The sequence below is a fragment of the Hakea prostrata genome, chromosome 3 (genome assembly GCF_041222555.1).
Source record: "Hakea prostrata isolate BN-2017 chromosome 3, UWA_Hpros_2, whole genome shotgun sequence".
NCBI classification, from domain to species: Eukaryota; Viridiplantae; Streptophyta; class Magnoliopsida; order Proteales; family Proteaceae; genus Hakea; species Hakea prostrata.
In genome coordinates, this window is record NC_142602.1 from 16,118,984 (window position 1) to 16,136,522 (window position 17,539).

The window sequence follows — 17,539 nt, forward strand, 5'->3', positions numbered from 1 at the left end:
TAGAAACACAGCCTAGGCCGACCCAAACCCAACCGGTTCTATACCCAAATGAACCGGCCCAGTTTGAGTAATGGGTCTGGACGAGTTTTCGGAAATATATGATTTCGGGAATACCGTATTTGTTTAATTATTTTTAAGTTGGATTTTTGGGATATTTTCCACGAAAGGAATCCACAGTTCAAGTTTACCGGTTCTTCTTACCAAGCAAAAGAAACCTGTGAAACATGGTGTGAGTCTCTGTTGGTCGACGTCAAATAATCTAATCTGCAAATTTGTTTGAATTTAACAGGTGCGTCAATTTCTCAATCCATCTATCTACCTGGAGATTTCAAAGCAAAGGGTTCTCAGATTTCGTCCGTTTTTTGTATCTTCCCTTTCCTCTTATATGTAAAAGAATTTGACTCTGGGTATCACATTGAGTAAAAGAATTTGATTTTCTAGGATAGATGTTCCACTGAGGTATGAAATCTTTCAATTTATTTTTTGTTTGTCTGATTTTATGGATTAGCAAAGTTTGTAGATTTGGAACCCTAGTAATCGTTTCTTTGTCCTTGCCGTTCTTGGTTCACGGAGTTTATTTACTGTTTGTGTGTGTCTGTCTGTGGCTATGTTTACAGTTTAGTTCATTTACAACTACGACGACTTTATAAGATATTATATTGGTTGTGGGATATACTTAAAATTAAGTTGCATTGAAAGGGAAAGAGCTAAGCGAACAGAGCGGGTGATACTTTGCTGCTTTTCGTGTGAGCAGTTGATGTAACAGGTTCTTCTTCTGAAGAGGATAGCATTAGGTTGTGGATATGAAGCGCAAGCGGGGTAACAGGAAAGGGAAACAAAAGAAGCATTCAGTGACTCTGGTTAGTAAAAATGAGCAGGCCCTCTATGCTATTAGTGTAAACAGTGATAATTCGGGTTTAGATGACATAGATGATGTCCAGATGGAGTCTGGAATGGAAGTTGAAGCATCGGTGTCTAGAAGGCCCGAGTATCTGGCCAAAATTGAGAATACCGACGCTGAAGTGGTTAGTGATAGGAACACAGCTGGGCAATCAGGGCATAATGGGTTGACTGACAGACCTGCCGGGCAATTTGGACGTGGGCGTGTGAAGGTTAAGCTCAAGTCTTCAAAATTGTATGAGTCTCAGCGTTCGTCCGATGTGCAGACTCAGAGTGATACAGACAAGAGTAGCCTACAAGTGGGTTTGGGCAAACAGGTAGAAATTGCAGAAAAGATGGAGGATAGTGCCAATTCTTTTCCGGAAATGAAAGTTGCTGGTTTGGAAAGATCACCCCGAAAAGCTGGAAGCATAAAGATTAAATCATCGAGGGGTTTAGGCTCTTCAAATATAACTGTTAACCCAGGGAGTAGTCAGCTACGTACGCTGGGTGAAAGGATCACCCAAACTGCATCAGACAGTGAAAAGCCTTTGGACTCATCAACATCTAGGGAATCATATCAAAGGGAATCAAATGGACCTTATCTGGAGCCAGGGTACAATGAGAAAGAACTAAGTGCTGCTTTGGCGGTATGTCAGAAGTAGAATCCCAGAACATCTGTTTTCGCTTTAATTGTTGCTTTTTTGAAGTCTTAAACGTATTTATTTTCTCAATCGCATATTCCTCAGGTTATCAAGAAAATCATGAAAATGGATGCAGCGGAGCCATTCAATGTTCCAGTGAATCCTGTTGCCTTGGGAATACCTGTAAGTATGAATCTTATACACATGTTACTGCTTAGGAAGTGATAAAATATTTTTGAATGCCATAGCGTGATGTAAATATGTAAGCATTCCAGCTTTCAAGAAGAGGAGGCATACGCATCAATTTACAAAAGCATAATCTTCATCAACATATTTTGGTGTTTAAAGTCATTCCATATCTACATGTGCTTATCCTACCTATTTGTGCGTTTATCTGTGGGAGGATGATCACAGTAATCAATAATTTTTCTACATTGCATTTTCCTCTGTGTTGGTAGTATCTAGATTCATCTAATTCACTAGTCTAACAAAATTTCACCTCAATGGAAGATGTAAAATGTTAAAAGCATGATGTTTTAGTACCCCCCCCCCCTTCCCCCTTCACGCTTTTTCCTTCTCTAGAAGTTAGAAGAATTCAGAAAACTGGGAATCTGTATTTGTGTTTGGTGTTGACTTAAATCTGTTCAGACAATGCATATTATTTGTACTATGATATTTTATCATACATTAGGTTTATAGACTAACACAGCTTCTTGGATCAGGACTATTTTGACATCATAGAGACCCCTATGGATTTTGGCACAATACGCAATAATCTTGAACGGGGTGATAAGTACATTAACTCAGAGGGTGTTTTTAAGGATGTGCAGTATATTTGGGATAACTGCTATCGGTATAACAACAAGGGTGATTATATTTTGGACCTTATGAAGCGGGTGAAAAAGAATTTTACAAAGTACTGGATGACAGCTGGCTTGTATAGTGATCAGTCAAAGAGAATTAATGGTGAGAGCTTATTGAATGCAGGCTAAAATACTGTTTTTCTTTCTATATCATATTTTTTTGGTACTCTATACCTATCTTGGCTGTTTTTAAATTATAGAGTGGATGAGTTTCATGAAGTGACCTGAATGGATACTAAATTGGATGTGTCTATTCAATAGAAAGCATATACCTGCTGCTTTGTTCTTTGAAATACTTGGAATAGAAAATGCATGGTAGCGTTGGTAGAATTTGGAAATTGTCTTCCTGTTTTTGAAGTCTTATCAATTGTGAGTATAAGTTGGTTTTTGTTTGAAGTTATGTTCTTCCTTTTCATGGCTCACCATGACTGAAAGAAGTTGAAGCTGGCACACATGTTTGAGTAAGATAAGCAGAAGATCCACCATGGCCACCAAATGACCTCATGGTCCACCAACATATCCACCATATGCTATGTACCCTACTTGTAATGCTGATCCAATAGTCTTGGCATCATGGTCACCATGATATGTTGGACTGGGCTTTCTTCTACGAAAGATGGCATGCACCAACGCCCAAATTCTCTGTTTCCTTCCCCCCAAACTCATGGTATCCATTATGCTAGACAAGCTGGATATATCCATGTCCATCCCAGCTATCTCTTCAAGTGTAGCCTCCCCTAGAACATGCAACTGTGATCCTTCTCCTGCATTACATGATTGGCGGTATGTAGATGAGGCCATTTACAGGGCAGTTGTGGAGGACTATTTGTGTTTCTTCTAGCACACTGTTAGGCATTTGTCTTGTAGTTGGAGCAAAATGCATATTAGCTTCATCAGCACAAGTGGACTCAATTGAGCACATTATGATTTGTATAGCAGATATTATGTATTGTTTGTTGGGACTTGGATATCTTTGTTAAATATACTTTATAGCATATACTAGGTCATAGATAATCAATCGTTATTATGTTTTTTTCATCCATCGTGCATGGTTACCTGTTCTACTTATATTTTCTCAGCTAGTACTAAAACATTGTAGAATGGGCAATGTTACATGTGGTAGGCAATAGGGTCTGACATTTTCTGTCAACCAAGGGTGCAAATCCAAAACACCAATTTGTCTGAATTTTCCAGTAACATGATTATTGATCCCTTCCTTTTAGCAGGAAGCAGTGGTGCTCATGTGGAGAAGGTTGCTGTTTCCAGTCAAGAAAATCTGCATCTTAAAGGCAGTCACTTGAAGCAAAAGACACATAAACGTCGTGGGTATGTTTTTTTAATTATACTTATACTTTTTGCAAAAAAAAAAATTTCCCCCTTTTGGTAGGACACTTTTTGCAATAGTTATGTTTAAGGCTGTTCAAGACACTTAATGCACATTGAAGCAATTATATTTTTAAAAAGATGGGGAGATGGCTTTGATGGCAGTGCAGAATAAATCAATAAGAATTGATGGCAGTGCAGAATAAATCAATAAACGTAGCATGTGAAAGTTGGCTGTAGTAGCAGATCTAGTCACAGGTGAAAAGGAAACCCACAGGAGGCCTAGGAGAAACACGGTTAAAGATTCAGTAAAGAAATGTAATAGGTTCAGTAAGCAATATCTATTAGTTGCTTACGTTTGGTAGAAATCAAGGATCCAATTTGACAGAGCAACCCTTTTCCACTTGGTTGAAACTGAAATGTTTCTGTTTTTTGGGTAATCGATTTTTTTTGTTGAAATGTGCCAAATTAGGCTAAGAATTTGGGGAATATGGCCTTTGAATTTACAATGAAACTTGTCACAAACCAAGATCAGTGGCGAATACTGGCTAGGAGTGCGACGAAATATAGAAGAGAGAAAGAACAGAAGAGAAGAATGAGATAAGGAGAGTAGCCAACCAATAGAAGAAGCTGTCTCTCCATCATGTGTGTGTATTCAGTTGACTAGAAGAGAGCAACGACCAGATGCCATGTTGAAATAGGAAATAGAAAGATTCCTACACTAAAATAGGAAAACAAGGATCTTATTTAACTGGGAAAGTAATATAGTAAATCTAGCCTATCTAAAACATAACCACCCATGACAGGGAAAGTCCCCTTCATCATGGAGTGTTCATATCAAAAGAAGCCTCCAGCCTGGACAGAAGGTATAGATATGAGACGCTGTGGCAGTATTCACATAAACAGTAGTGGCCAACACTGGTGAGCTGGAGAAAATTTCATTCAGGCAGTAGTATCAACTCAAACATATTAGCCATCAATAATTCCAGCAGCGGATAGTAATCTTTGTATCGAATATGATTACAAGTCTCAATCCAAAATTTCAAAGAAGCATTTCAGAGAAAATTGTTAGTAGGAAGCCATTTTTTCATAGAAAGATAAACAATCTCACTGAATGACTGCATCAAAGACTTTCTCAAGGAAGGCAAGTAGTAACTAGTAAGTAATATTCTACTCAAACAAAGACAGATATAGAACCCTAAACAAAGGTCTCAGATAGAAATCAATGATAAATAGGCAGTATCGGATACTACAGATCGGGTACGTAGGGTAGGTTACTATGGACCAAATAGGTAGTACAGGAAAGGTTATCGTGGACCAGACAACATCAGGTTGTTATAGATCAAATAGATATGAATTGTTTTTAACCATCTTTATAGATAAACTTGTGGTTGAGAACAACACAAACAAGAAAATAGTAATCTTCAGTTAAAGGTAGTCTTAAGATAATGACTTGAGCAGATGACAATGATAATCTTCAATAGCAGTCTAGCAGATAGTTATTGCCAGTCCCCTGCCATCATGTGTGTCATTACACGTGGACAAATAATGACCCTCAATAATCAACATTTCAAAGGATGAGCATCACAAAAAATTCAGTAATCTAGAGTAGTGCTGCAACAAGATCCGAATAAAAAGAAACTCTCCAATTTACCCTCTCAAAGCTGCAAATAAAATCCCAAGAAAATAAATCTTCTACCCATTATCTCTGTAACAAATACGCTCCACGCAAGTATCAATCTTCAAATATGGCTACCCCAAATTTATATGATCTGCATCCCAACATGATGTAGTCATAACAAATAATTTCCATGCAAGTATCAATCTTAAAATATGGCTAACCCAAATTTATATGATCTGCGTCCCAACATGACGTAGTCTTATATTGACAAGAGTCAACTAAGGTATAGGGTTGGGGTTGAGTGATCGGGTTATGATAGATGGATATGGCTGAACTCGAATTCAGCAATTTAGGGTTTATTTCCTGGTTTCTGTAAAGGGAAGATTGAGTCTCTGAGGTTTAGAGTTGGAATTTAGGGATGGGGTATTCCAACTTTGGGGTGGGATTTAGATTGAGTTTCCAGCTAAGGGAGGGAGTTAGTCAACACCAATGTAGGCCAAAACCCAAAAGTGAAACGTGAATTGGGCTGGCTGAGTTTTAGGGTTTCTTGGCAAAACGATGAGATGGAGGTTGTTAGGTTTTAATGGATGGACAGGTGAAAATTTATCTAGTCCATTTCCTTGTCAGAAATGGACCATCCATTTCCTTGTCGAAATGGACCATCCATTTCCTTGTAGATGTATGACATGTGTCCCAACATCACATCAAATTGTTGTAATCCATTTATAAGTCACATCAAAGAGTTCTGATTAAATTAAAAAAAAATGATGTGACTTGTAAATGGACCTCAACCTTTTGATGTGATGGTGGGACACATGCCACACATCTATAAGGAAATGGATGGTCCATTTCCTTGTCAGAAATGAGATAGGATGTAAGTCCATGGACGGGTTCTCCTTATGAGCAGCAGGTGGTGTGGTCAAATCTTGGGGTTTCGTGGTTGACATCTAGGTGTGATCTAAAATTTAAGGCTTTTAGATAGTTTCCTAACATGGAGGAAAAGCTGTGCTTGATGTTCTAGAGTTTTAGAAGAAGAAGAATTGTATTTGGGGATGATTCAATTTGTTATTGTTGAAGATCTTCTTGAGCAGCTTGAATGGTTGAAGATGTTTTCCGGAGGAAGAAAGGAGAAGAAGAGAAGAACAAATCAGGTTTGGGTTGTCAATCATATATGTGTTTGCTCAACTCCACCTAAACCCTTAGAAAAAAAAAGTCATATTCTTTACTTTGATCATCTCTAATTGATGGTACATATGCATACGCGCACATTTTCTCCCATATCTAGGAAAAAATTCACACATATCACAACCGCAACACCCCCCCCCCCCCCCAAAAAAAAAAAAAAAAAAACCCAAAAAAAGAGAGTTCTTTTTAAATATGGTCCAAAGTACATATTTTTTCTTAAAACACATTTACTAACTGTGCTCTAGACATCTTGGCCTCGTGGGTGCTCTCTGTCTTTCAATTCCTTTGTCTGTTGCTAGCCCGTTGGCATTTTAGTGTGATACCACTGTTTATAGCAGTTAACTAATCAAAGAGAACTATTTTTCTTACTCTACTAATGCTAATGTTCTGTAATGCGCTAATGTTCTGTAATGCTGTAAAATCTGATGCAGAATCAATCGCCACAAAAGTGATTGTCTGTGTGCAGTCTGTGTTGTGAGGCGTCGCAGGAAGGAGCGTGAGGGAAATTCCCAAGTGATTGAGAATGAGACGGGAATAAGTGATAGTAATTTATCGCAAGAGTTGAAACATGAGGTATGTCAGATATCTGACTTTTAAGTTTTTGACTTGATCAAACATAAGAATGTACAGGGCAGAGTTCTCAAGCCTGTAACTGCCTGTGATTTTCCTGGTTGGCCCATCATTTGATGTTCAAAGTGCATTGAGAAATTTTAGTACTATTTAGATTCGGCGAGTTGATCTTAGCTGGTGTATCAAAATGCTGTGTGGTGCCAGGTTTAAACATTGAAAAGCAAGCCCAAGAGGTCTAGTCCATTCTCTAAGCCATCGGGCTCAAGTTTTGGTCTGCATAAGGCCTCTGATGATAATTAGATAAGTCATTGATTTAGTTGTGAAGATTCTTCTGGTTCCTTTAAATCTCAGGGGCATTGTTGTATTCTTATTTTTATTTGTGGAGCCTTAAGATGGGAATGGAGTTTTTAGTGTCAGTCTAATTAGTGCTAGGCTTTTCTATAGTGTTCACATCTAGGTTTCTTGAGTTATGGTTATTCCATGGGGTTCTTTGGGTTCAAGAAAACAGAAAAAATAGGGGAAAGATTCTTTTTTTTGGTGGGGTGGGGGTTAATTTGGATCTGCAGCCTACCTTCTTGTTAAACTTGATTTTCAATAGGGCAGCCTGTAGAATGGAGAAGAAGACTGAATCCTTAGTCATAGCAGGATTCTTATACTTGAAACTCCAAGATCCACATGGCCACACCTACCTCAGACTTGAATCACCAAGGATCCCAGGTCTTTGACTTTAAACACCAGGAGCCCTCGACTTGGAATTGAATCACCAGATCAGGTCTCCAAACAGAGAAAATGCAAAGCTGTTGAGCACATGCATCAACTTAATTGTATTCATTGCAATTGTGAGGGGTGCATTAATGGGGCGCCAAAAGACCATAATACAACTTTTAGACTGGAAAACTAGTCCCGTGTGCGTGGAACTCTTTTAATGACTGGAAGTTGCCAATTGAGTAGAAATCCCCTTACTTGAATTGGATCAGATGATAAAAGAGCCAATTGAACTTGACAAACCCTCGTTCAGCTGAACCAAGCTCAAAAGCTGGACTTAACGGAGTATACCATGATACTGCTACTACTACTATTACTATCCTGCTTGGGCAGTTCCTTCAAGGGCTTTTTGAGGGTTTCTTATGGATGTAGTACTTCAGGCCTGCATCATCATGGCATGAGACTTAGAATAGGACCAACCATACAGTTTGCTGGTTACTAGGGTTTCAAAGACCGGGATGGGGTGCAAGTTGGTCTGGGTGTCTGATCTGCTTTTTTGCTGTTTTTCCTCTCTTCTTCTTCTTCTTCTTCTTCTTCTTCTTTTTTTTTTTTTTTTTTTTTTTTTTTTTTTTTTTTGGGGTGGGGGTGGGTTACCAGTCCAAGTTCAGGATAACCCTGACAGTGGAAATTAAGTATTCTGTTTTTAGGGTTTATGGGGAATTCTAGGGTTCAGTAGAAACCTTGGAATGCCTGTAGTTTTTTGACTGCAGGTAGGGTCAAGTGTGAGGTTTATTGAGAGGAAGGTTTCCTCAACATTGCAGCCTATTCTGTTGTGGGAAATGGGGAATCAGAATCTGCAGAGTTCTAGGGTTCAGGGGATTTTAGGGTTTCAGTGAATGGAATGGAGTGAAAAAGGAGATATTCAATAAATATCTAGATGTATGCATTGAGAGTCTGAGACAAGTTAATAATGAGTTATGGCTACTACCTACCCTAGGGAACGATGTTATTCTGATGTCCTGTTAGTCTCGTAGATGGTTGCAGACTATAAAATGTAACAATATCTGTCAACATGGTTCAAGTTTTAGTCAAAACTGACCAAGATCTCTCTATAATCTTGATTTCATGACAAACCAAGACGAAACACCAGGGTAAAGGAAATCTGGTTTTCAACCAGAAGTCAAGATATCTTGCTGATTTTGAGAGTTTTGACTCAGATTTGGTTTGTGCTTGTCCATTTTGATGATTTTTTCTGGATTTTTGCCAAAAACCAAGGATTTCTTCTAGTTTTAGTAGGCCTTGAACTCAAGCAAGTTGGTTTGGAGGAAGTTTTAGCCATCAAATAATTGTATTAAAGTACATTAGAACTCCTTATTTTTGTCATTTACTGTTTCTGAATTGGTAACCTAGTATTCTAAATTCTAGCAAGCAATGATAGACCATGGTTAAGAATCCTGTGTGATCATTTTCAATGATTATTTTCTTTTGAAAAAAAGATAGTTCATCCGTTGTGAGTGGAAGACTTCAATAGCTTGGACTTAAAAAAAAAAAAAAAACCGTGATTTTAGGTGTCAAAACCACTAGTTGAGATGGAGAGGGAAAATTCCCTGGTTCAACCTGGTTTCACAAGATCTCGGCCAGATCTTGGTTTCTGGCTAGTTGAAATCAAGATTGAACCATGAACTTACATGTATCGAATATCTTACTTGCCCCAAGACTCCTTTAAAAACAGAAAAAACACGCCTTTCTCCTTCAGTCCTTTACCCATGGCTTTGATAGGTCGAAAAGTCAGTTCATTATTGTTCCACAAAATGGAACGCTAATTATTTAACCAGCTTGTGCTCAATACGGGAAAGGCGGAGGCCACAAGAATGGAATTGATGGTCATTGCCCGTATGGTTATGGCCACAGAAGAACATATCGCCGATTTTCCGGCGAACCAGCAAAAATCAGCCAAAATTGCTGAAATCTGGCTTGTCACCGTCACCCCTTGCTGTTTTCAGCGGAACAGCAAGGGTTTTCAGGTTCAGCTGTAACAGAAGCCTAACTGCTTAACCCTCTTTGTGTGAAAAAAAAAGGAAAAAAAAAAAGAAGAAGAAAAAGGAAACAAAGATGTCATCTTCAACCTCCGATCTTCTTCAACCTGAAACACAGAACAAGTAAATGTGAAGAAAAAGAAACGCATAGGCCAAAGTAATTACTAAAAGGAGCTTTGTGATGTGGGTTCTGGTAGATTAAAGCACAGACGACAGACCAAAGTACTTCAGCCAGTTCAGCGATCAAAGGATTTCCTCCAGAGGAGGGTTTTTAATAGAAGACCAGGGAAAATGAGAAGCAGGGTTTGAACTTCGAATTTTATCTGATTTCGGGCGAACTTTCGGCGATAGTCCGGCAAAATTTCGTCATATTGCCAGGTTTGCTGGGCAGCGAACCGGCGATATCCAGCGAATTTTCATTCCCTGGTTATGGCTTGAAAAGGGGGTCATGATGACCTTGTTTGCACCATTTTTGCATGTCTGTATCAGCTTGTTTATCTTGTTCACAATGAAGGTGCACTGTGTAAAACTCAATAGGATTTATTACAGTGGAACCTATAGATGGGAACACTGTGCCTATTCTCAATAAACCAGTCAATACTAGATTTATTTATTGATCAAGATATGGGTGATATGGTGTGCATGTGTGATGATGAGTGCTTGTGATGTGATTGATGCAGCACAACCAGTGTTCACGCCTCAGTAACGTGAACAGTAAGCTAGCAGATTATACTTTCTAGTTGATGGGTCCCAAGTTCAGCTTGCAAGGAGATAAAATAGAAGATGTTTAGCATGGAAGTTTTGAATATAATGTAGGATGTTATTATTTATTTAGTGGGATAATTATGTAACCAGATTTTTATTTTGGGTAGGATATTTTGGATCAGTTTTAGTTAGTTTTAAATTGCCAAGGGTCCTAGTAGGATCAGTTTCTCGTTAGTTTTGAATTGCCAAGAAGTCCTACTATAGTTGTTTTATTATTGAAGTATGTTTGTTTTATTATTTAAACACTTGTAATCAACTTATTGATGGTTCGGTGACTAGTGTTAGAACAGTGGGGGGACAAAGTAATGAATTCCCGATAGCAGAAGATGTTATTTAGGAGTTTTAAAAAAACAATTAGGATTTTTATTATTTATTTATTTGGGATAATTATGTAATCATATTTTTAATTCAGGTAGGATATTTTGGATCAGTTGTAGTTAGTTTTAAATTTTTAGGAGTCCTAGTAGGATCAATTTTTTGTTAATTCTAAATTGCCAAGAGTCCTACTATAGTTGTTTTCTTATTGAATTATGTCTCTACTATTATTTAGACACTTATAATCAGCTTATTGAGGATGGATTAGAAAAAATGAAATAAAGCGTTTGTATATTTGCAGCCCCTCTCCTCTCTCTCCTCTTCTCTTTTCCTTCTTATGAGTGTTCTTCTCCCTCTTCTCTTCTAGTCTGATTCTTTTCAGGTTTCTCCTTCTTCCCCTATCTTCGTTATCCTTATTATTTTCTCTGTTATGGCCCCCATTAGTTATCTTTGGGTGGAATGCTGCTCGCAAAATCCATGAAACGGCAATTAAACCTATTTGACCATGTGGTGAAGGTCCAATTACTCAAGGAGCAACACTGGGCAGAGAAGGTTTATTGACCAACTAGGGTGCATCTACTAGTGACACATTATCAGGTAGAAGCGTTCATGAATTTTGATGATCCAGCAGGTGCAGGAATTTGCAATGCTCATACTGCTTGAAGGACCATATTTCAATTTGAACCGATAACCCAGGATCTTCACTCCATTTTTCTGACTTCCTCTAGGGGATTTTCCTTCAGGAGGGAGGAGATTTTCAAGTTTTTCACGCTGTATGTGCTACTCTTGGTCCTTGTTTTTATCATATTATCTTATACTTCATATAATCCATTTTAGTTTCTTTCTTCTCTACCTCTATCTCTGAAGCAGCAGATGGGGACAAGTTGTGGAAGATGTGCTGCTACAGCATACACCACCAGGGGCAGTGCCTCGGTATGGATGACTTATATTTTTATTTGTTCTTATATCATTATATTAGTACTAAATGGTCAACAATTTCAGAATTCCTTGTCGAAGGCCGTCATTTATGGGCTCATGTATGCATGCCTAAGTCAAGGAGAACCTGAGCAGGAGGGGAGGGGAGGACTTTCTAAGTAGTAGACCTGTCTACTAGCTTTAATTATTTCCTCCCTATTTTTGTTGGGGTTGTCTTCATTGTCAGGGTTTTAATTGGTGCATCCTCCCAACCTAGGATATCATCATTATTGTACTGTTGTGGTATTGATATGAGAAGTATGGGTGTTCATTCTTAGTGGAGTTGTGGTGATGTGATGAATCATATTGTGACGATTGCTGGATAAGTACTATAGAGGTTTACTTTCCTTGATTGATCATCTCTTTTCTTAGTTCTGTGTTATTCAGTCTTCAAATCTGCTAGACGCAATGTGGAAATAATAGTTTGCTAGTTATTTTAAAGGAACTGTCTTGATCATGTGCTGAATTAAAAAAGTAACAGTTTGATATGCTCAAACTGCAAGATCAAAGGTTCATAGAAACACAATAAATTGTAATTTTTTTTTTCAATTATATGATTGTTTGTTGTGGGGGCCATAGCTGATGCTGTTTTGCTGGGCCTTGCACAAGGCCGTTTTACTTGTTAGAAACCAGAAACTGATTGATCAGACCAGCAAAAAAAGGGGGGGGGGGGCAGCGTGCTTTAGGAATTAAATTTGCATGGTAAAGACAACATATAAAAATGATAGTGGAAAATGAGAAAAACCCAAAAAACTGAACTTAGGTGACCAGGGTAATCCAGATTTTGAAGTTTGAACAATACTTTTAACGAGGACTCGAACTTAAACCAACTGACCTTCTATAGTATTTTCTATTGCCAGTAGGAAATAATCGAGTCTTTTGTACGTGCGCAACTGTATGTCTGTGTGAGTAGGAAATAGCTGTGTTATTTATTTTGTTGGCAACTGAAAACCATGGCAACTTCTTAATTTTTTGGTAAAACTTCCTTGGAGGTCTCCGGTTAATTTAGAACAACAATAAGTCAAGTTAACATATCTGCTGTGACAGCTGATTGACTAAAACCTTTATTATGGGTCAATCCCATGTTTACTTTTGTAGGATGCCTTTAAGTTTGAGCTGTGGTTTTCTTTCAGTGTGCGTCATTCCAATGCATCAAATGGACTTATTTTCTACAGTAATCCCACCCATCACAGTGGATTGACTAGGGCCGTTGTCTGCCCAATGTTTTACTTTTGTGGGATGATCTTTAATAAATGGTTTTCGTTAATGATACATCTAGTGCAACTTATGAACTCTGATTTTATACAATAGACCCACTGCTAAACTGTATGTTTTCTTTCTCTTCCTATCGATCAATTACCTATCTATTATTACAGGAAACCTCCCCTGTAGATAATCCTTGCAGCGAGGATGCATCATCAAATTTTGATGACTCAGCTGAGCATGATGCTGATGCTGATGTAGAAGAAGCAGGAGAAGAGGTGAAACTAGAGACAGCCAAACTGTTCATTCCCAAACAGCAAAAAATGTGTGAGAATGAGATGGAAATTGAGCAGAATGAAGCAGGTAAGTTCTCAAAGTTAAGACAAGGCAATGGATCTGGGGAGGAACCTAATGTGCAGTCCCAGGTGCTAGAAATGGAGAATCCATCTGTCGCTTTCCAGCCTGACACTGAGAAAGATGACATATTAGTTCAGCTCGAAAGTGAAGGCAATGCTGTGCAGAATCGGGATCAGGATACCCAGCTACCTAAACAAGAGGTGAGTTTATTTCTGTTTCTCAAACTAATGTTATTTGCTAAATAGATTCTATTTGTCTTCATATCTTGCTTTGAATGCGTGTTGCATTTCCTTTTCTATGGTCTCTATTTACTCCCTTATTGGAGCATACTTGATTGCTTTTGCTGTACCTTGACAAGTTTTTAGGTAATTTTAATGGAACTAAAAATGAATTTCTAAGTGTTGATACCAGCCAACATTTTGTGACTTGGCTCCTTCCTCAAATGGCTAATTATTGTAGTTGTCAGTTTGGGCTTTAACTTCATAGTGAGATGTCCTTCATTCTCTCTTTCTATGCTTTTGCTTATCCTACTAGCAATAAACCACCTGTTTTGGGATACTGTTGTAAGGGTACTAATGAGAACTAATATATATGTACATTTATACATATAAGGTGTACTTGTAAAGGTAATTTGGTTTTCTAAGCAATATAGAGTGCGGAAGAATTGGTATTGGAGGCAGGAACAGCTCAGAAACTAATTATGGTCTGTCTTCGTACTTTGGAACCCTAGAATAATAGAGAATTCAAAAGAAGTGACTGCATGTGAGGACTTGCATCAAGACTCACCCTTTCTTATCTGATCTAAGTTGGAGTCGGTTGAACATGGTACCAGGACCATTTGTCACCCTAGGGTCCGTTATCAAGGACTGATGCTCCTAAATGGTGATATCTTATGTATAAACTCTGCAGCTCATATTTCTGTTAGATATCTTTCACTATATGGGTTATACGGCCAAGTTTTCCTTAGGGTTTTTTTAATTGCTGGCCTAGGGGCATTACTATACTTGTACTCTGTACTATCTTAATTAAAGGTGGCTAGTGCCAAAATGACCCCTGTTTTCCCAACTCTCGACCTGGTAGAGCTGAGACCCATCAAGGGATTACCGAGTCCTTTCTCTTGGTTCCTCTTTCTTTCTAGCCTCTTTCTTGCTATCCTCCTATGTCTGGAACTTTTTTTCTTACCCTCAGTGTTGCTTTTTCCGCTGAGGGTTTACCCTGGTTTTTTCTTCATGATCTAAGACAAATTGGTGCTTGGGGATTTCGTGAATTTTGTCTGTGTTTTAGTTGCTGCTTGCTACTATTGATGTAGCATATGTTTGTGATTCTTTCTGAGTTTTACCTTTGGATTTCTTGAGATCAGCAATTATGGAAGTTGTAATATTTCTACTGATCATCTGTTTCAGACAGGCCAAGTGGTGGAACTTATGGGGACTTCCCTCCGTCCACTGCTAGACCATCAAATTAGTTGCTGTGCTCTAGGTCCTGCTTTTCATCTATAGATTCCTATTGTTTTTCCAGCTACCTCACATGAGAATCTGAGAAGCCCCAAATGCTAGTCTTTCTCTAGAAAACTGAAGTTTTGAGGACGCCCTTATGACGTCTTTCCTGCTGAATTTGATGAATCCTAACATTGCAAGAGGTCATCTTTTGGTGGAAGCTGCTGCTGATGTAAAAGCAGCCAAAGACCTGTACTCCCAAGTAGCAAATGATGCACAATTTCATGAACTCAGAAAAAATTCTAGGTAGTGTTTTAAGTGGTGAGATACATTGCAAGAGCTGGAATTCTATGATGATTTTCAAGCTTTTTGTTGTACTAATGCCACAGCTTTCAAAAAGCATGAAGACAAGCTAATTGTGGTTCCCTGGCTGGTCGAATGTGGATCTTGATCAATTCGGCCACATGTCCTTAAGTGTGACCAAGTCCATTCTAGGTCCAATCTGAAGATAGCCATTGTACTGCCGTGCTTTAATCTGTAATGCAGGGACAATACGCCCAATATTCTGTTTCTGGTTCTCCATCTTGTTGTTGCTATGCATAATCAAGTGATTGTTCTACTTCAAAGAAGGAACCTATGACATGTGAGTATTTTGGAAAGGAGTGTCATACCAAAGACTTTTGCTGGAAACTGCCGGGATATTTTGGTGATCGAACCAGTCCAATGCACATCACACTTATATTCTCTCATTTTATTCTACTCATCTTAAACCTTCTTATTTTCAAAGTATGTCTTGATGATTCCTTCCAGCTTAGTGTTTCCTGTCTATAGCATTGGTGAAAAGCTTACACTCATGATTTTAAAAATTTTAGCCTGATCTATGACATTACTCTGTTGAATTTGTTACAGGACTCACAGAACAGGCATCAACACACTAAAACTTTTGAGAATGTTTTTCATGAGAATCCTTTGGTTTTGGAGTTGTGTTCTACACTTTTCCCTGACAATTCTGTGTCTGTTTGGACGGGGCCTCATTCGCTTGTCCGTCGCTCTAACCCCATTCAGAGTGGTGCCATTCATGAGGCTATGGCAATGTTTATGAAGTAGTAACAATCAAGGGAAAACAATGTGGTGATGTTTAAAGCTCATAGCTTCTCTATGTCACAGAAGGATATGCGTGAAATGGATGAGCAAAACAACCCCAGGTTGAATTCTTCAGTTGCTGCTTATCCCTGTTGGTCAAGCTTGAGCCATGTTAGGTCGTAGAAGGTCTAATCTAGTCCATCCAGATTGCTGGTCATTTCTCCGTGGGAAGTTTGAAGATCATGATGAGAGCTCCGAACTTGTCAATGAAGCATAATAAGACATGAAGGAGCTGGAAGTCCTATTAATTTTTACAAAAAGAGGGCTAACATCATTCATACAAAAAAGTGGCGGAAAATTAGGGCCATTTGTATATTGTGAACCACACTTTCTTTTTTGCTGCTGTGGTAGAGGTTAGTTATTCTGTTAAAGCCAAAGCAGGCATGATGCATGACAATGGCATACATAAGTTTATTCCTCTTTCTTCTTTTCTTCATGACATAGGTCCTTGCTGGATGGTTCTGTACTCCAAGAAGACCTCTAACTGATGGACAGGTAGGCTTTGTGACTTAGGCTTCAGTAATGGAAAGAAAACCAGAGAACTGTACAGCTTGGAGGTTTAGTATTTTACCTATAGTAGTTGATGAGCCCACACTGATCATGGCAGAAGCTGCATTGCCACTTGTTTTACTGTGGACAAATGGGTTAATTAAAGATGTAATCTTGTTTAATGAATGCAAATGAATACTTTGATCATTTTCTCAATATTGTTGCCAATCATGAATTGATAACCTAGTTGGGCATCTTATAAGATACCCAATGTTTTACACCACTGGATTTTCTTTTATTTTTTGGAGCGGATGATTTTATATATAAGGAGGGTAAGAGTTGTTTCATGTACCACCAGGGAAAGTCAGCTTAATTTTCTTCATTATTCGGTGGTAAATTAAAAATAGGCTAGGATTCAGCACCAGAATTTGTTGCTGTGTTAGGAGTTAGGACCTTATGACCACAAGCGAATTAGGAAGTGACAAAGCTTCAGTCAACGACCAAAAGCTAATGATCAACATTGAAATTTCAACCGAGATCTTGGTCCAATAATCTGAAATGCCTCAGGACGGCCTCTTGAAACAAGGTCCATTGGTGAGAGACACAGAAAGAGGAAGTCATCCAGAATTCCAAACCCTAACTGATGGACCCAAAATAGTCTCTCAATTTTCAATGTTTTGGTGGTTGAATTGGATTAACGTCAACATCTTAACAGAAAAACATCCTCCATTATGCACAACAATGTACCTTTTATACCGTATGAAAGGATAGGATTAAATGTTTAATTTTAACTTCAAAAATACTTTGAAGTTGCTTTGCTTTCTCAGCTGCCCATTTGGTATATATGTGCACTGTTGTGCATAGTAGATGATGTTTTCTCTGTAGTCTTAGTTCGACCTCTATTTTTCAGGTCAGAATTGCTTATATTAGTTTAAGATTCCGTTATCTCTTTTCGTCTCTCTTTCCCTCTTTAATAAAATGAGCTTTAGGGCTCATCCAAGAGACCAAATTCAGCAGCTTATACAATCTG

The 17,539-nt window shown here is 38.4% G+C and overlaps 1 protein-coding gene across 5 annotated transcripts; it reads left to right on the forward strand.

The window, feature by feature from the left end:
* Positions 1-150: 150 nt before the first annotated feature.
* On the forward strand, positions 151-17,135 carry LOC149021182 (DNA-binding bromodomain-containing protein). 5 transcript variants are annotated; one of them, XR_016172292.1, is made up of 9 exons: positions 151-289; positions 618-1,529; positions 1,629-1,706; positions 2,246-2,489; positions 3,610-3,712; positions 6,947-7,088; positions 13,258-13,641; positions 15,787-16,373; positions 16,465-17,135. XR_016172292.1 is itself a non-coding variant. In XM_089149446.1 (8 exons), the coding sequence occupies exons 2-8, from the start codon at positions 804-806 to the stop codon at positions 15,982-15,984; spliced, it is 1,875 nt and encodes a 624-aa protein (XP_089005572.1). In that variant the 5' UTR covers positions 151-289; positions 755-803; the 3' UTR covers positions 15,985-17,135. The 5 variants fall into 5 exon arrangements, 4 of the variants coding, with proteins under 4 accessions (XP_089005572.1, XP_089005569.1, XP_089005573.1 ...); XM_089149446.1 differs by having other exon boundaries at positions 755-1,529; positions 15,787-17,135; XM_089149443.1 differs by having other exon boundaries at positions 15,787-17,134.
* Positions 17,136-17,539: the final 404 nt, after the last annotated feature.